Source organism: Rhineura floridana, chromosome 21 (genome assembly GCF_030035675.1).
Source record: "Rhineura floridana isolate rRhiFlo1 chromosome 21, rRhiFlo1.hap2, whole genome shotgun sequence".
NCBI classification, from domain to species: domain Eukaryota; kingdom Metazoa; phylum Chordata; class Lepidosauria; order Squamata; family Rhineuridae; genus Rhineura; species Rhineura floridana.
The window spans coordinates 1,068,666-1,085,221 of NC_084500.1; the positions used below are offsets into that span (position 1 = coordinate 1,068,666).

The following is a 16,556-nucleotide window of genomic DNA, read 5'->3' on the forward strand; positions in this document are numbered from 1 at the left end:
TTATGACTGGGAAAAAAATGACAAATGGCAAGACCTTAAACGGAGAGAACCTCCTCTTTCTGATCGTAAGCTCAGTTGTTGCGGGCTTTGTTTTGCTTACTTATTGACCATGGAGGGGGGAAAGCACTCTTCACATGTTCAGAGGCATTTAATTTTTCCCAGAGCTCTAGCATGGGAACCAGAAGGCAAATACTGTCTAATTAAGCCCTGCTCTAACCCCTGCCCCCTGTTATCACTGGGGCGGGGGAGGGAACTGGACAGCATCAGGGTGCTTAATTGTATCAGCAATGTCTTTGCCCAGAAAATGAATCAACTTTTGGAAAATGCTTCTTTTCTCTCCCCCCCCCCGCCGCTGCCCCCATTTTTCCATGGCTTGGTATGAAAAACAAAAATGATGTGGAAAAGAGACTCTTTCCTAAACAGACTAACTATCGCAAGTGCTTTGCTCCGACTGTGTGGGTTTTCAGGGACACAGCAAATTGCATTTTGTAAATTGACCCTCTGCCCAAAGGATGTGACCAAGCTTGGGCGGGTCAGGGTTCGCTGGAAAGAGGCATTGCTCATGCGTTTCCCCTGCAATGTTTATGTCTTTTGTCATTTTAATTGGGATGGGAAGGAGGAAGTGTTTCCCCCCCCCCATGCCCAATAGTGTAGTAGCCAATTTAGAAGTGCAGGGTCCCTTCATGATAGTCACAGCCACATGCACCCTTTTTGGCTACTGAGTTGTACCCTTCTCCCACAACAGCAGACATCTGGGAGCCAATCAGCATGAAAGGGGGGAGTGTTAGCTACTGAAAAGAGTCTTCTCACTCTGATCGGCTCCAATAAGCAAGGAAGGACAAGGAGGCATGTTAGAAGATGCTTCTCAGTGATCAAAACAGTTCCCTTCCATGCTGATTGGCATGTACGATGCTGGAAACAAAGGGACCTGGCTGAGACCCCACTCCCCAAAAAGTAAAGGGTCTACACCCCCACCGAGACCCTGGATGACTTATGCCTGGAGACAGACAGACAAGTTGGTTATGCAGGAATGAGAGAGAGGCACTTTGCACAAGCCCAGAGACCTTCATGCTTTGATATCGACCCCCTCCACACAAATAATGGCTCAAAATAAAAACAGGTGCCCAGGTCTAAGCTCAAGTGAATCCCAAATACCAAGGTGTGCACCGAAAAGTTCAAAATGAAATGAGAGGCTGAGATGCCCTTCCTTTCTATTCTATAAATGTATGACGGTTTCATACCTGTCTAACTGTCATGGCATCTGCCAAAGAATGCTGGGAATTGCTGGTTTGGTTGAGGCATGGGGGGGAAGCCCTTCTGAGGAAGTGGACAAGGTGCTTTCATCTGTGAAGCCTACCACTTGTCTGATTGATCCTTGCCCATCATGGCTCCTTGTGAATTGCAAGGAGAAACTGGGCGAAGGGATTAGGGCGGTGGTAAACGCATCCTTAACGGAGGGTGTGATGCCACTGGCCCTCAAGGAGGCAATTATAAAGCCTATCTTAAAGAAGTCCTCCTTGGATCCCCAAGTTTTGAACAACTTTCGCCCAGTTTCGAATTTGCCATTTTTGGGCAAGATCATTGAGCGAGTGGTGGCTGACCAATTGTCAGCACACTTGGATGAAATGGATTATCTTGATCCATACCAATCGGGTTTCAGGACTGGACATGGAACTGAAACAGCCTTGGTCGCTCTGGTGGATGATATGAGGAGGGCATTAGATAGGGGAGAATTCACCTTTCTTGTCCACCTGGATCTTTCAGCGGCTTTTGATACCGTTGACCACGGTATCCTGTTGGATCGCCTGGAAGGACTGGGAATAGGAGGCACTGTTTTACAGTGGCTTCGTTCCTATTTTTCAGACAGGCACCAACGGGTGGCATTGGGGGATGAGGTTTCAGACCCTTGGCCTCTCACTTGTGGAGTGCCACAGGGTTCTATCCTCTTTCCCATGCTATTCAACATCTATATGAAGCCACTGGGATCCATCATCAGGAGATTTGGGCTGCGGTGTCACCAATATGCAGATGACACTCAGCTCTATCTCTCGTTTAAGTCCTCACCAGAGTTGGCTGTGGAGACCATGTCCAAGTGCTTGGAATCCGTGAGTGGATGGATGGGAAGGAACAGGCTGAAGCTAAATCCTGACAAGACCGAGGTGCTGCTTGTGGGAGACAGAGGAAAGTTGGGTCCTGTTGACCTGAGGTTTAATGGGGTACAATTACCCCTGAAGGACCAGGTCCGCAGCCTTGGGGTTGTTCTTGATTCCAGGCTGTCCATGGAGGCTCAGATTTCGGCAGTGAGCCGGGCAGCTTGGTATCAATTACACCTCATACGTAGGCTGCAACCCTACCTCCCTGTTCATCAGCTCCCACTGGTAGTACATGCCCTGGTCACCTCTCGATTAGACTACTGCAATGCGCTCTACGTGGGGTTACCCTTGAAAACGGTCCGGAAACTTCAACTGGTACAGAATGCGGCGGCTCGTTTACTTACAAACAGTCGTCGCCATGATCATATTACGCCAGTATTATTCAATCTACACTGGCTTCCAGTAGTTTTCCGGGCCCAATTCAAGGTGTTGGTGTTAACCTTTAAAACCCTTTTCGGCCCAGTTTATCTGAAGGAGCACCTCCAGCATCACCAATTATGCTGCCCGACAAGATCAGCCACGCAGGGCCTTCTCTCAGTCCCACCAACAACAGTAGCTAGGTTGGTGGGGACTAGAGAGAGGGCTTTTTCGGTGGCGGCCCCCACTCTCTGGAATTCCCTCCCGTTCGATCTTCGGCATGCCCCTTCCCTGGATACCTTCCGCCGAGCCTTAAAAACGTGGCTGTTTGGACAGGCCTTTGGGACTGCCAGGATGGGCTAATTACATACTGAATGCCTGTTGTTGTGTACTGCATATGTTGTTATTTTTGTTACTGCTGATTATATTGTATTTTATTGTAATTATTGTATTTTATTGAAATTTAATATGTACGTCGCCTAGAGTGGCTTCGGCCAGATAGGCGACCTAAAAATTAAATTTACATTTACATTTACATTTTTCCCTTATCCCTGTGGGGAATGGAAGAAACATTAAACTACACAAAGCCGGTCATGCAGATAAGAACGTAAGACGATCCCCGTTGGGTTAAGACGGGTCCATCTCGGCCAACATCCTGTTACCTACAGTGGCTGGCTGGATGCTCACAAGCAGAGCACAAAGAAGGCAATTTTATTGATCTTTCACAGCTATATACGCCTCCCTATTTAATAAAGTCCTTTAGGCAGGATATAAAAGCGCACACAAAACTAGGATTGGGGGAGAAATTCAATTGAGTTCTCATTTCAAGCCAGCTCAATCAAATTTGCACTTTCCAAACCAATATGAGAAACGAAATACAGCCGTCCTTCGAAATTCACACTTATCCGAATTTGGTGATGTCACTCTCCAAGCAAACAACGTCTACAAAGATGCATATATTGGGTAAAATTGTACTTAAAAATGAACATATTACTGAAGGTTGCATTTAAGAAATGCATTCTCTCAGGTGAAATAGCTTGCAAAAATGTGTACGTTAATTAGAACTGCATTCAAAAATGTGCTTCTTTAGGAGAAATCCACAGTAAAATGCTGAAGAATTTTCACACATTGCTGTAGAAATGTGGAGAACCGAAACACTGGGCCTGGCCACCGAGAGGTCTTCTCTATCTTTAAAAGGTGTGCAGGGGGAAGGGAGAATTCCACCTTGTGGTTTTTCCCATTACAGAGTTGCAAGAACACCTGCACTTGGCTGACTTTCTCTTCTCCTAAAGATACAGGATCAGTCTTAGTCCTGAACCTGGCAACCCTACCGGGAAAGATACTGCCTGCGAGCATGGTCTGATTTGGAGAAGGCAGCAACACATCTCCAGATGCCATAGTCCCTGATGCAATTCAAGTGCCCTTGCCAACCCAATGCTGTAGCAATTCCTCCTGGGCCATCCTGACTGTGCGTCCTTCTCCAGACATTCCCCCCCTGCCCCCAGCCCAAATTTTCCAGAACTTACAGCAGGTCAAAGGGTGGGTTCTTTGGCAGGAAGGCTCATGCTGAGCCTTCCCCAGATCTCCTTGGGGGAAACTGAGGCCCCTGCTGCTTGTGAGAGCGGTTGGCTGTGGCAGACATACCAGGGGGTGGCTCTCAGCTGGGCCTTCCCCCCCTCCAGCACAGCTGAGACAAGGCTTTGCAGATCTTCAGTGCCAAGTCAGCTGAGCTTGCTGGGACTCCCCAAAACCAAAGGAGGGGGTGGGGGCAGGGAGAAGCATTTCAACATCCAGTCATAAGGAGGGCAAAGCAGAGAGAAGCACTTGGAAAGATGCCTCCTGTAATATTGGCACTAAGGCTGGGAGAGAAATTTGGCTCAGTTCACATTGAAAGCCAAATCTATCAAATCTCTGACGCAGTCTGAGAACCGTAACACGGCCAGCCTTTGAAAGCCACACTTACCTGAATTTTGCAATGCAACCCAACGATGTTTACAAAAATGCATATGTCCACAAAAATGAATACGTGCGTGAAAATAACTGCTTTGCAACATTCAGAAAACTGCATGCCCACCTTTTGTGCAGCAAACAAGATGGGTTACAGTTTACAAAAGCTTCTGGTGCCATAAAATTCATTTAGGCTACAATCCAATGCATGTCTGCTCAGAAGTAAGCCCCATTGGGTTCAGTGGGATTTACTCAAAGGTAAGTCTGTAGCCTTTACTCTGCTACAAAAGTCTGTGCTGGGTTTGTGACATTGCACCAACACAGCCGCCCCTCTGTACTAGGCTGAGTGGGGAACCTCATCCCCAAAGAGTGCAAAGGCAGACCTTTTCCTGTGTTAATAGGGACCCCACTAGCATCCCTTTGTCACAATTTTACATTACACCGATAATCCATCTTGCATCCCTCTGGGAAGGATTATGAGACTCCCTTCCTACTCGCACCCCTTCGAGGCTGGCCAATCAGAACATGGCCCAGCACCTCTGCTGGACTGATGGCCCTGAGATAATGGCGCTCCTCAGGCAAGAGGCGGTTGGGAAGGGCGGCTGGTAGGCTTGAAGCTTGTGTCTGTGGGTCAGGGTTAGGGGCTGGCATGTCAGCTGACAAAGCCTATGCGCAAGGCAGGAGGGTGGCACGCGTGCACTCATGCACAAGCTACGTAGTGGGAAATGAGGCGGGGCAGCTGCACATCTCCTTTAAGCAGCGACCGCCTGCTGGTCTCCTGTCAGCAGAAGCACCCTCTTGTTTGCATCCTGTGGCTGGGCATGTGGACGGTGTTAAATATGAGGCTGCCCACAGCAATTCCACGATAGCCGGGCTGTACGCGCCCCACGAGGGATGGAAGGATTTGCCAGCTTCTCATTTCTCGAATCTTATATTTGGCTCTCCACGTTTCTGCAGCAATTGGTGAATTTTAAAACAAAATCCTCATGAAAATTCTGCAGCATTTTCGTGCAAATTTCTCCTAATAAATACATTTTGATAACACAAGTGTAGAAGCAATTCCCCCTCGTCTAATGCATTTTTGTATGCTATTTTTACCCATATATTCATTTGTATGCACACTTTCCCCTGATGTGTGCATTTTTGGTTGGTGAACTGCATTGCAACATTCAGATAAGTTTGCATTTCTAAGGATGACGAGGGTCCAGTTCTCATATTGCTTTGGAATGTGCAAATTTGATGGATTCGGCTAGAAATGCAAACTGAATTGAACATCTTCCTCTCCCTAATCTCCACACAGATCAGTGTTTGTCTCCTGCCCAGGAACGCACATGCAGCTGAAGGCATGGCCCAGAGTGAAAGGCAGGGAAAGGCCTGCTTTCTGCCAAGATAACTGGATCCTGTCCTCCCCTCTCCCCCCGTTGTGCATCAGAGATGGAGAAGACGGCCGGTATTTGCATGGGTCTGAGGAGGTCTTCCTACCACGGGAAATGAAAGGATAATTTTGTGTTTTCTTACTTTCTTTCTTTCTATTCCCTCCCAGATTTTTTTGTTGTTGTTGTTGGGGGTAGAGAGGGTAAAATTACAAGGAAGCAAAAGCAAAACAGCAAAATTTCTTACCTGCCAGGCAAGAAATGTTGCTCACTTTTTGCGTTTTAACATGCAGGGGGCAAAATAGACACTTCCGCTTGCCAGCTTTGGAAGCAGTTTCTGCCCTGTCCCCCAATCCAGCATATCTTGCCAGGGGCCTCTGATGGCACCACACGCAAATTCCTGCACGAGGGAAAAGTCTAGAGAGAGAGAGACCCCCAATTGCACTTTTGCAACATCCTGGTGTTGTTTCAGGGCGTGTGTCCATGCAAAGGAGGCTTTGGGATTCTGTGGATAGCTAGGAGACTGCCTGCCCAAACTCCAGAACCTTTTATTCTGCCTTTGCCTTCTGACACCTCCTCTGCTCACTGACCCAAGCTCCTGCGAGCCCCAATTGGCACGGTGTTGGCAGGGCACATTTTGTTGCCCAAGGCAAAAGAGAAGATGCCATCTTCCATTGCACCGCAGGGCAGCGGGCTAGCAAAGGCCAGTGGCACACCCTACCCAGGTCTCCAACATCCGGCCACTGCTAAAAAAAAAACATCTGCCATCTGAGGCAGCCACCTCCTTCTGCCTAAGGGGAGGGCTGGCGCCCCTCACCCCACACTCCCTATTAGCGTTTGGGGGGGTGTATGGGGGGTGGAGGAAAATTGAGATTCAGTTTGTATTTCAAGCCAAATCTATCAAATTGACACTTTCTGAAACAATCTGAGAACTGAAACACAGCCATCCTTTGAAATTCACACTTCCTTAATTTTGCAAAGCAGTTCGCCAACCGAACAATGTTTACAAAAATGCAAATGTTAGGGGAAAGTGTGCAGAAAAATGAATATCTGAGTGAAAACCCACAAAATGCATTATATGATGAGAAATGCCTTGCAAAAACATGCACATTGGTCAAAACAGTGTTTATTAAAAGAAAGTTGCACTAAAATACTGGAGAATTTTCATGAGGATTTTAAAAAAAGCAGAAATATGGAGAGGTGAAACTGATTGGAAAGTCTGTGTTGGAATTGCTTTTTAAAGTTTTCTTTTAAAAAAACAATATGTTTTTAACTTTTTATAAAGATGACTTGAGAGCTTTCTAAAAATGTTTTTAAAGATATTTTGTTTTAATGTATTTTAAGGTCTGTTTTTATCATATTTTAAAGTGTTTTTACTGCTTTTGTTTGCCGCCCTGGGCTCCTGCTGGGAGGAAGGGCAGGATATAAATCAAATAATAAAATTAATAAATACATAAATAATGAGAAACTGAGAGAGCCACAACGGACAAGTCCCTCCGCCCCACACCCTTTCCCTCTGGCTGCGTTCTCAAGGCCAAAGCTCACACCGGGGAGGAGATCAGAAGCTGGAACTGCCACCAAGTCCCAGCCTCTCATGCCCACCTGCCTCAGCTCCCCTCAACTAACTGGCCACAAGAACTCGGTGTCCTTGCTCTCTCTGCAGCCGCCACGCTAACCACCTTAATTGTTGAGACACGCCAGACTCGAGACTGAGGCCACCGTCGATGCCAAGGACACAGAGGAACTCGCTGTCCAATAGGTGCACCCAAATTTGGGGCCAATGACTGGAAGGAAAGAATAGTTTTTCGGTGACCAGAAACAGCTTCGTCAACTTTTGCTGGATTACAACCACAATCAAGCCTAGCCGGCATACCTGAGTTGCTTCTCCCTGCCATCTGGTTCTCCGAGGTTGACTGCCTTGGTATATGGAGGCTCCACCCCTAAGAACAGAGGAAGCTGCTTTATACCAGATCTGGCTCTTGGTCAATGTAGCTCAGTATCGTCCACACTGACCAGCAGCAGTGGCTCTTGAGGGTTTCAGGCAGGAGGCAGCCCTACCTGGAGATGGCAAGATTTGAACTTTGGACCTTCTCTATGGAAAGCTGGGGTCTGCTGCTGAGATGACCCTTCACCTGGCTACCCCGATGGAGAGAGCCAATGCAGTGGGTAGAGTTTAAAGAGTCCGACTAGTTTAAAAACCTGGGTGCAAATCCCCACTGAGTCTTGAAGAACATGGGAGGACGTTGGACCAGTCTCCATCTGTCAGCCACACACACACACACCTCACAGGGCTGTTGTGGTGCTAAAGCAAGGTGGGGGTGGGAAAAAAGGAAGTTTTCCAAACTGTCATGAGTTCCTTGAGGAAAGTCCAGGTTAGAAGTGCAAGATGTTAAATGGATGCCTAAATGGCACATTATTTTGCAGGCTTCTTTCTACTGGGAGGGAGGGCAGTTTATGAAAACAACTTAACAGCTTAAGTCTTGCCAAGTCCAAATGGCTTAAGAAAAACACACCGCGGGGTTACGAGGAAGGGACGGAACAAAAAGTCGTATCTTTATGGCATCAGGGAGACTAGACTTTCATTTTCTTGCATGCAACCCTCAGCTTCCAACACTTTTTTTGGTTAAAGAACAAGGATACAGGCTGGAGTGGAGGACGTAATCTTATCGCACAGGCCTCTCGTAACAAAACAGGTTTCGCGAGGACACTGTCAAAACATTACAGACAGCCCACAATAAAAGTGGAAAGCTAAACATCCCCGCTCATTTGCCTCGGCCTCCACTCCGTCTCTGGCCGCCACTGAGCCCTCCAGATGCGAAGAGGCTCACAAGCACCAGTTGTTGCCAGCTTCATAAAATTGTGGGGGTGTCGCTGACCGAGAAACATTCCTTCTCCCTCCTTCTCTGGCTCCAGTATCCTGTTTTGCACACAGATCCTCTCGGGAAGCTCGAAGCATGGACCTGCAGAGGACAGCCAACCCTTTTTGTTTGTCCCTGGCATCTGAGGTAGACTGCTGCTGTTGGTGGAGGCCCCACTCATAAGAACATAGAGCGGAAGCTACCTTATATCGAATCAGGCCACCGGTCCATCTTGCTTAACATTGTCAACACTGGCTGGCAGTGGCTCTCCAGTCTTCCTCAGCCCAACCTGCAGACACCAGGGTTTGAAGCTGGCACCTTCTGCATGCAAAACAAGTGCTCCACCATTGAGCTATGGCCCTTCTAAGCTATCACAGCTGGTTCTCATAGATCTGTCCTCCATGATTTTGCCTGATCCTTCTGTCTCCATACCGTCTAAGGCGGTGGTCATCATTGCATCCAGTGGAAGCTGCAAAATCCTTACCTGATGTATGGAAGCAAGTATGGCACATTCGTATCCCGCCCTTCCTCTCCAAGGAGCCCAGAGTGCCAAGTAACAGAAGGTTAAAACGGTACCATTTAAGATAAAATAAAAGCATGTTTAAAACATTTGAGAACAATGTAACACCATCTAAACAACACTTAGAACATCTAAAAACATTTGAAGGCAATCACATACCCTCGCATGTATTGATTTCACGATTGCCATGATTTTGTACCCCAAAGATGCATGCCTTTCAGCACCCAGCACAAACCCCTTTTGCGCAACTTTGAAACACAAACACTCGAGATTTAGGCCTGAAGTTTCACAGTTTGAATACACAGAGGGCAAACAAGATGTTTGGCAAAGAGCCAGAGCGAGAGGTGGGGGAGAGATTTGGTGGGGATTTTAATGCAAACCAACCCAATGTGCACTTTCCAACACAATATGCAAAGCAAAACACAGCGACCCTTCGAAATTCACACTTCTCTGATGTTTGTGAGGCAGTTCTCCAACCAAATAAAGTGAGCAAAAATGCATATATTAAAAGGAAGTGTGCCCAGAAATGAACAACATTTAACATATTAGGGAAAATTGCTTGCAAAACAATAAGTACAGCAGGCAAAATTGCATACCAAAAATGCGTACTTTAGGAGAGCTATGCACTACAATGCGGATGAATTTTCTTGAGGCCTTTAAAAAAAAAACAACCGCCAAACTGTTGCTGAAATGTAGAGAGCTATACTGCAGAAATGTTGGGAAATGTCAAACTAGAGATATGAGAATTAGAGTCACCAAAACTGAAAGAGGCCCCCATCACTAGGCTCAAAGCAGGGCGAGGTCCCCATCTTCCTCCACCATTCCTTTTCTCCTGGAATTGCCTTACTTCCTCCACTTTCCAAAGCTCTGGCAAGAGGACAAGAAGGGCAGGGAAAGGCAATACGGGGAGGAGGGGTTAAGCAACCTCCCTTCCCGTCCCGCCTCTAATCACACCCTCCACACTGCTGCTTTGCAGGGTTGCGGTCTAAGGAACTGCTACAAGCAGGGCCTGCCCTCCTTCAGCATTTTTGCACCTTGCCTACATTTGCAGCAGTTTTCAGAGCCACACAACAATCCTTCCTAGTGCAAGGCTCCTAGAGGCAGGCCCAGGTCTGACGGCTTTGCTGGTCTCTGAGGATCGCTTTGGAAAATAACCAAAACCCTGATTCCTCAGAATTGTTGACCAGCTTTAAGGGACTGAAGAGCTGCCAAAACACAAAAGGCACCATCCTGTTTTTCTTAAAAGACTTTATTTTTTCCCCTGCAGTTCTCCAAATGCTTACTTGGGAGTAAGTCCAACTGAACCGAGTAAGAGTTACTTTCAAGTGAACATGCCGAGGATCAGCCTGTCAGGGCTGCTCTCCCTGGAACAAGGGTGGCCTGGTGGCCTGCTTTGCAGAGGACAGTCCTCCAGTCTGAAGGAGACTTCTATCTGATGGGCTGCCTGGCCTCCAGACTGGCTTAAAGATAAAGAACTCCAAGCAGGGAGAGGCTGAGGCAGCTACAGGAACAGTCTTGAAGTTGCCTGTCATCAACAGCCATCAGCACCTGGACAGCAGACTAAGCAGTTTGGCACAGGTCACCTGGCCACAGCCTTGCCCCCCACTGTGGCGAGATGGTTTCATTCCTATTTAAATTACAGTCATCTCTCAATTTGCATTGATACATCACAATTGGCCCATGTCCATTTTATGCAAATCTGCACCCTTTCTAGCACTCCTTTGAGGGGGCAATGTGTAACCAGCCATCCTAACAGGGACCGTTAGGTTATAAATATTAAGCACAGAGAGAGAGAGAGCCAGCTCACATTTTTCAAGGGAATGCATATGAGCCAAATCCAGTCCTCTTTGCCACTTACTCATTCATGGTGGGTGGGAACGCACAGAAAATAAAAAGCCTTTAAGAGTCTTAAGGTATAGGAAAACGTGGGAGCCCTTTTCCCGAGTGCAGTTGCGTTTCAAGTGTGTGTGTGTGAGTGTGTGAGAGAGAATTCATCTCCCCTCCAAACACACATCTGCAATCTGAAACAGCACAGCCTAAGAACCTGGTGTATAAACGGACCTTCTGACTACAATAAAGAATACTAGCCCACACTTTAAAAAAAACCCAACCTGGCCCAAATTTGCCATCACAATTTTTTTTTTACCAGCCTCTGTTAGGAAGTTGTGGCACACCGAACACCTTGTAAAAAAGAACGAAGCCAACCCCTTGCCTCTTTACAAACTCTGGTTGATCAGAAGGTCATTTCAGTTCGCCCCAGGCGACAAGGGCAAAGAGCTATTTGCAAACCTGTTTCCCTCTCCTGTTGTTGTTTTCCCTTGTGTATGGGTGTGTGTGTAAAAATAGCCAGGCACCTTCCGTGGCTTTCACAGACCCTCCCCTCCCCCATAAATATTCATTGAGAAGCAACACTCAGAGGCATGGGCTGTGACAAAAGTCGGCTGGGGAGTTGAATGGCCATGCAGGGGTGTCGTTAGGGTGTCCAAGCCCCAGGTATTTTGCACTGGGTCCTAGATTTCTTGCCCTTTTAAATCACCCTTTTAGCTCCAGCCTCCTCTTTGCTTACAGGTCTTTTGGGCCCTCTGCAAAAAGCAGCCGACGATCTGCCATTTTCATGTGCCTAGAGGCTAGTCTGCCTCTTGGGCCTGTGGGTCCTCATCAGAACTCAAGAAGAGCCAGTCCAGCATCCTGTTCTCACAGTGCCCAACCAGATGCCTCAATAGGAAGCCCACAAGCAGGACCCGAGTCCCAAGTCTTTCAATTACCCAGTTAAACCGCAAGAGCCCAGGATGAGTGGATCAATCTGCCTGGTTTGTTCCTCCTTTCCTTCAATCCTATGCAGGCTTACTGGGAGCAAGCGCCCCCAAACCACCTTTGCACCCTCCAAATGCCCTGCCTCCACAACTGCCAGGCACACAACCGTTTGTACAGGGCACACAAGGAAGTCTGGACAGCGAAAAGGCAAAGGGGAAGCTCCGCTCAGCTAGAAGTTGGCCTGGGACACCAGGGCCGGCCTTGCCATTGGGCAAAGAGAGGCAGATGCCTGCAGCAGCAGGTATGCGAGGAGGACAGATGGGGGTAGGCTGACCTGAACCCCCAAAGCGAGCCTGCTGTCCTCAGCTGTGGGAGTGTAGGCCAGCCCATCAGGGCCAGAGGCTGAGGCAAAGGGCAAGGTGCTCTGTCCCCCCCCCCCCCAATTTCACATGCAGAATGCGACTGGGCTTCCAAATGACGCTTATTTCAACAGAGGCAATGGAAAAAGCCTCCACTGTACCTGAGGTAACAGGGTAGTTTAGGAGCTGCACCGCAGAGGCTAACTTGGTGACTCGGGGAACGGTTGGGGGACTGCAGGCACTGCCCCCCATGGCCTGAGGCTGTGGCCTCGCTCTGCCCAGTGGTAGGGCCAGCCCTCAATCCCACCAGCAGCATTGAAGTCAGATTCCCACCAACAGTCCAGTCGGGTTCTGCCCTTGTAACTGGAAGTGGGTGCCATCTTGGCTGCCTGGGCTCCTTTGGGTGTAGGGTGTAGATTAAATAAATAAGTGGCCTTTCCCCGCAAAGCACCTTGTGCCAGCCCTGCGTGGAAGAATGAATAGGAGGAGTCGAAGATATCCGCCCCATGGCACACTCCAGGGCTGTGGATGAAAAGAAGCGAGGCTTGCAAAATAATCGGGACAGATGTCCAATCCAAGCAATGGTTTTAGGATCAGAGGGCCTACTTCTCCTATTACTGGGTGGGTGCTGTTGGGTTTTTTTTATCATGCAATGGGGGGGGAGAGAAAGAGACAGACCTGTCACGTTGTGAAGTTAGATGTGGACTAGGATTGCCAGATCAAACTCTCTGGGATGAGGGGCCTGTTGTAGCACAGCGCCTGAAATTATTAGCCTCCCAAAATGTGTTAGCCATGATGGCTAAATGGAACCTCCCTCCTCAGTGGCAGCCTATCTTTGAACACCAGATGCTGGAACCACCAATAGGGGAGGGCTGTCACCTTCCTGTCCTGTTTGTGGGGTTCCAAGAGGCATCTGGCTGGTCTCTGCAGGGAAAAAGGATGGCAGGCAAGATGCACCTTTGGACTGACCCAACAGGGCTCTGTATATTTTGAAGGGAATCAGACAGACACCATCAAAGGGTGGCTGTTTTGTTCAGGAAGAGGTGAGAGCTTCCCTCTGCTGGCCGTCACTGCTGCCTTAGTTTGCCTGTAGAGCTGAATCTATCAAACCTGCACTCTCCGGAACACAGCCTTCTGTCAAAATCCACACTTACCCGAACTTTGCGATGCAGTTTGCCAACCAAAAAAATGTTTACCAAAATGCATATATCAGGGGAATGTGTGCAGAAGAAAGAATATATTCATGAAAACAGCATACAAGGGGACAAGTGCTTGCAAAAATGTGCACATCTGTCAGAACGACACACAAGCACGTGTTTATTGGGGGAAATTTGCACAAAAAAGTGCTGAAGAATACTCATGAGGGTTTTAAAAACAAAACTGCACATTGCTGCAGAAATGTGGAGGACTCAATTTCAGATTGGAAAAAGGAGAAATGGAAAGAAGCGAAAAGGCCAGAACCTGGCAATGCCCTTGCGATGTCACAAATGGTGTTGGGCCACCCCCGGCCCCCTAAGCAGGTTGAGGGAGCATCTGTGGCCCTCCATGCTGTTGGATTCCAAGTCCCAGCAGCCAGCAGGGCCAATGACCAGGGGTGATGGGATCTGCAGCCCCCAGAGAGCTCAAGTGAGAAAATCAAGCCAGCCCTACCCAGAAGGAGGTCTCCAGCTCACTTGACTTGGAGGTGGGGAATTCTTCCAGCCTACCAGACCTTGATCTCCCAAACAAGGTTTTTTTAAAAAATGGGACCCTCACACCATAGTACATTTTCTCTAAAGTGATGACAGTTCCCAAGGGCAGCAAGGAGAGAGAACATGATCTCATGGGGGCCACAGAAGGCACAGGGCATGCTTCATGAATGCATGGAGCTCTGTTCAAAACCCAGGAAGATCATTTCTTCCAGGAGAACACATAAGCTGCAAGCGCTTGGCAGGACAGCGATGTCTCCGAATGAGGGGTAAATCGTTCAAATTGGGGGGCATCCCTTCCAGCGAATCCAACTAGATCGTACAGGTGGGACTCACTTCTGCCTTTCCTGCTGGACCCTCGCCTGGACCCAGCACAGCCACTGGGCAATGTGTCTGGTCACCAGTGGAGAGCTCTGTGACACTCTCACACCTGCTGAGAGGGGCCGATGCACATTGTGGGGGCCACACAGGTGGTGCAGCCCTCTGACAATGTCCAGAACTCCCTTGTGCAGAACCCCCCCCCAAGAAGCAAGGAAATACTGAGCTTCAAGATGAACATTTCTCACTTGGACATTCTGTGCTTTAATCCCCAAAGCATGGCTGTGGATGCTTGACACACTCTGCACATGCTCAGAAACACTCTCCTTTACTAGATGCTCACATGAGGTTTGGCATTTTGGAAACACCTTCTAGGGCTCCAATTACACCTCCCTGGATTTCTCCCAGAGTCCCGGTGGCTTTGGGTGCTATCACTCCCTTCCTTCCAAACTATCTTGACCCACATGACATGCACTGACAGCTTTTCATTGGGGGTGGGGATGTAATCTTAGCCACTCTCTGTGGGTGGGCAACAGTCACCCCCAGGATGCACCCAGAGGAGGTCAGAGGCCACAGAGATGGGCAGACCAGGGGTTGGTGAACTTTCACTCCCCATTTGACCCTTGCAACTGGCAACTTGAATCAGTGGGGGGAGAGACTGGTCCCTGCAGCATGTTTAAGGAAAGGAGTAGTGAGCTTTACTCACTGAGGGGGGAGCAGAGTGTAAAAAAATGGTCTGCCAGAGCAGTGGCCACCTGGAACTTAAGGGGCCAAAGGCAGAGAGACCAGCAGTCAGAAGAGGTAGAGCCAACTCATTCGAGTTCTGTCCCATCTTCCTCTGTGCTGAGCCGTACAAGGGTGGCCCAGAGACACAGGAATGGGAAGCTGTGCGATAGCCACTGCCACCAGAATCCGGCCAAAGGGGGCCCATCTCATCCAGCATCCTGTCCTCACAGTGGCCAACCAGAAGCCCCCATGGAAAGCCCGCAAGCAGGACCTGCGCGCAAGAGCCTCCTCCCCTTCTGTGGCAACTGGCATGGAGAACTATACCGCCGCCATCCATGGAGGCAGAGCATCGTGGCTAGGAGCCACCGAGCGCTGTGGATCTGTCTAACCCTCTTTTCCAGCCATCCAAGCTGGTGGCCCTCTTGCAGGAGCGCATTCCGTGGCTCAACTTGGCACTAGACGTGCCAGCAGGCAGGTGGGCTCAGGGCGGGCAGAGGGCAGACCGAGGGTGGCAGGGCAGTGCCCCAACAGCCCCGATGGACCAGCCTCCACTCACAGAGCGGGACCCCGATGGGGGAGGTGAAGCCCAGGGCTGGCCCTCCTCGCTGGGGGAAAAGCACCGCCGCAGAGGCCGTCCAAGGGTTTTGCCGGAGCCCTCCGCTGGATCGGCTTACCTCCTTGCCACGAAGCCGGGAGGCTGGAGAGCAGGAAGGCGGCCACAACGAGGACTCCGGGCCGGAGGGAAGCGCTCCGCAGCGTAGCCATCTCTCGCGACGCAATGCCCCAGTTCGCTGGCAGCCCGAATGTTTTATCCCAGCGGTGCTGCTTAATTGCGGCTTCCAAGGATGTAAGGGGGAAAGGGGGGGCCGGGCTGAGGGGAGGAGGAAGGCTCAGGACACGACGTCATTGCAAAAGGGCAAACACACAGCTCTCTCCAAGAGCCTGCGCTGGCTTCCCTCTGCGATTTTGCTCGCTCGCTCGCTCCAGTGCGGGTGGATCTGTTGCCAAAAGCAAACTCGGCTGCCAAGAGAGACTGCACAGAGCTCCCGCCGGCTTTAGTGCTGCAGCGCCCCCCTCCTCCTTCTCCAAAAAGAGCAAAGGGTTGTGGCCAGCTCAGCCAGATGCCACAGACTAAAGCCGGGCTGGCTGGCAGTCAGGGTGCAGGGCTTGACCGAGGGGGACGAGGGTCTCTCAGAATGGCACAGCGAGGGCCGGGAAGGGGGGTCCCTTTCCTGGAATGGAATGCACAGGGCCCTGGGAATGGGAGGCCAAGCCGGCTGGCGGCGGGTCCCCACCAAGCAGACGGATGCGAAGGGGAGGGCGCAGGGGGAAGGTGGTGGAAATCAAGCCAGAGAGTCTAGAGATAAGTTATCTCCAAAGCGTTTCTGCTCCAAGCAGCTGAGCCCGTGTGGGTCAGAGCCAACCGGCCCTTGCCAGCAATTGCTAAATTTGTTTGTCTTCAGACATCCTACACCTGGACCGATGCTCCGCAGCACAGAGAAC

At 49.6% G+C, this 16,556-nt stretch overlaps 1 protein-coding gene across 1 annotated transcript in view; it reads right to left on the reverse strand.

Annotated features, from left to right (window-relative positions):
• The window catches only part of ELN (elastin), a 73,729-nt gene extending 57,688 nt beyond the window's left edge, over nucleotides 1-16,041 (reverse strand). Inside the window, exon 1 of the mRNA XM_061605065.1 lies at nucleotides 15,728-16,041. Within this exon, the coding sequence (XP_061461049.1) occupies nucleotides 15,728-15,818 (91 nt within the window). The 5' untranslated portion in view covers nucleotides 15,819-16,041. The remainder of the gene's footprint in view (nucleotides 1-15,727) is intronic.
• Nucleotides 16,042-16,556: the final 515 nt, after the last annotated feature.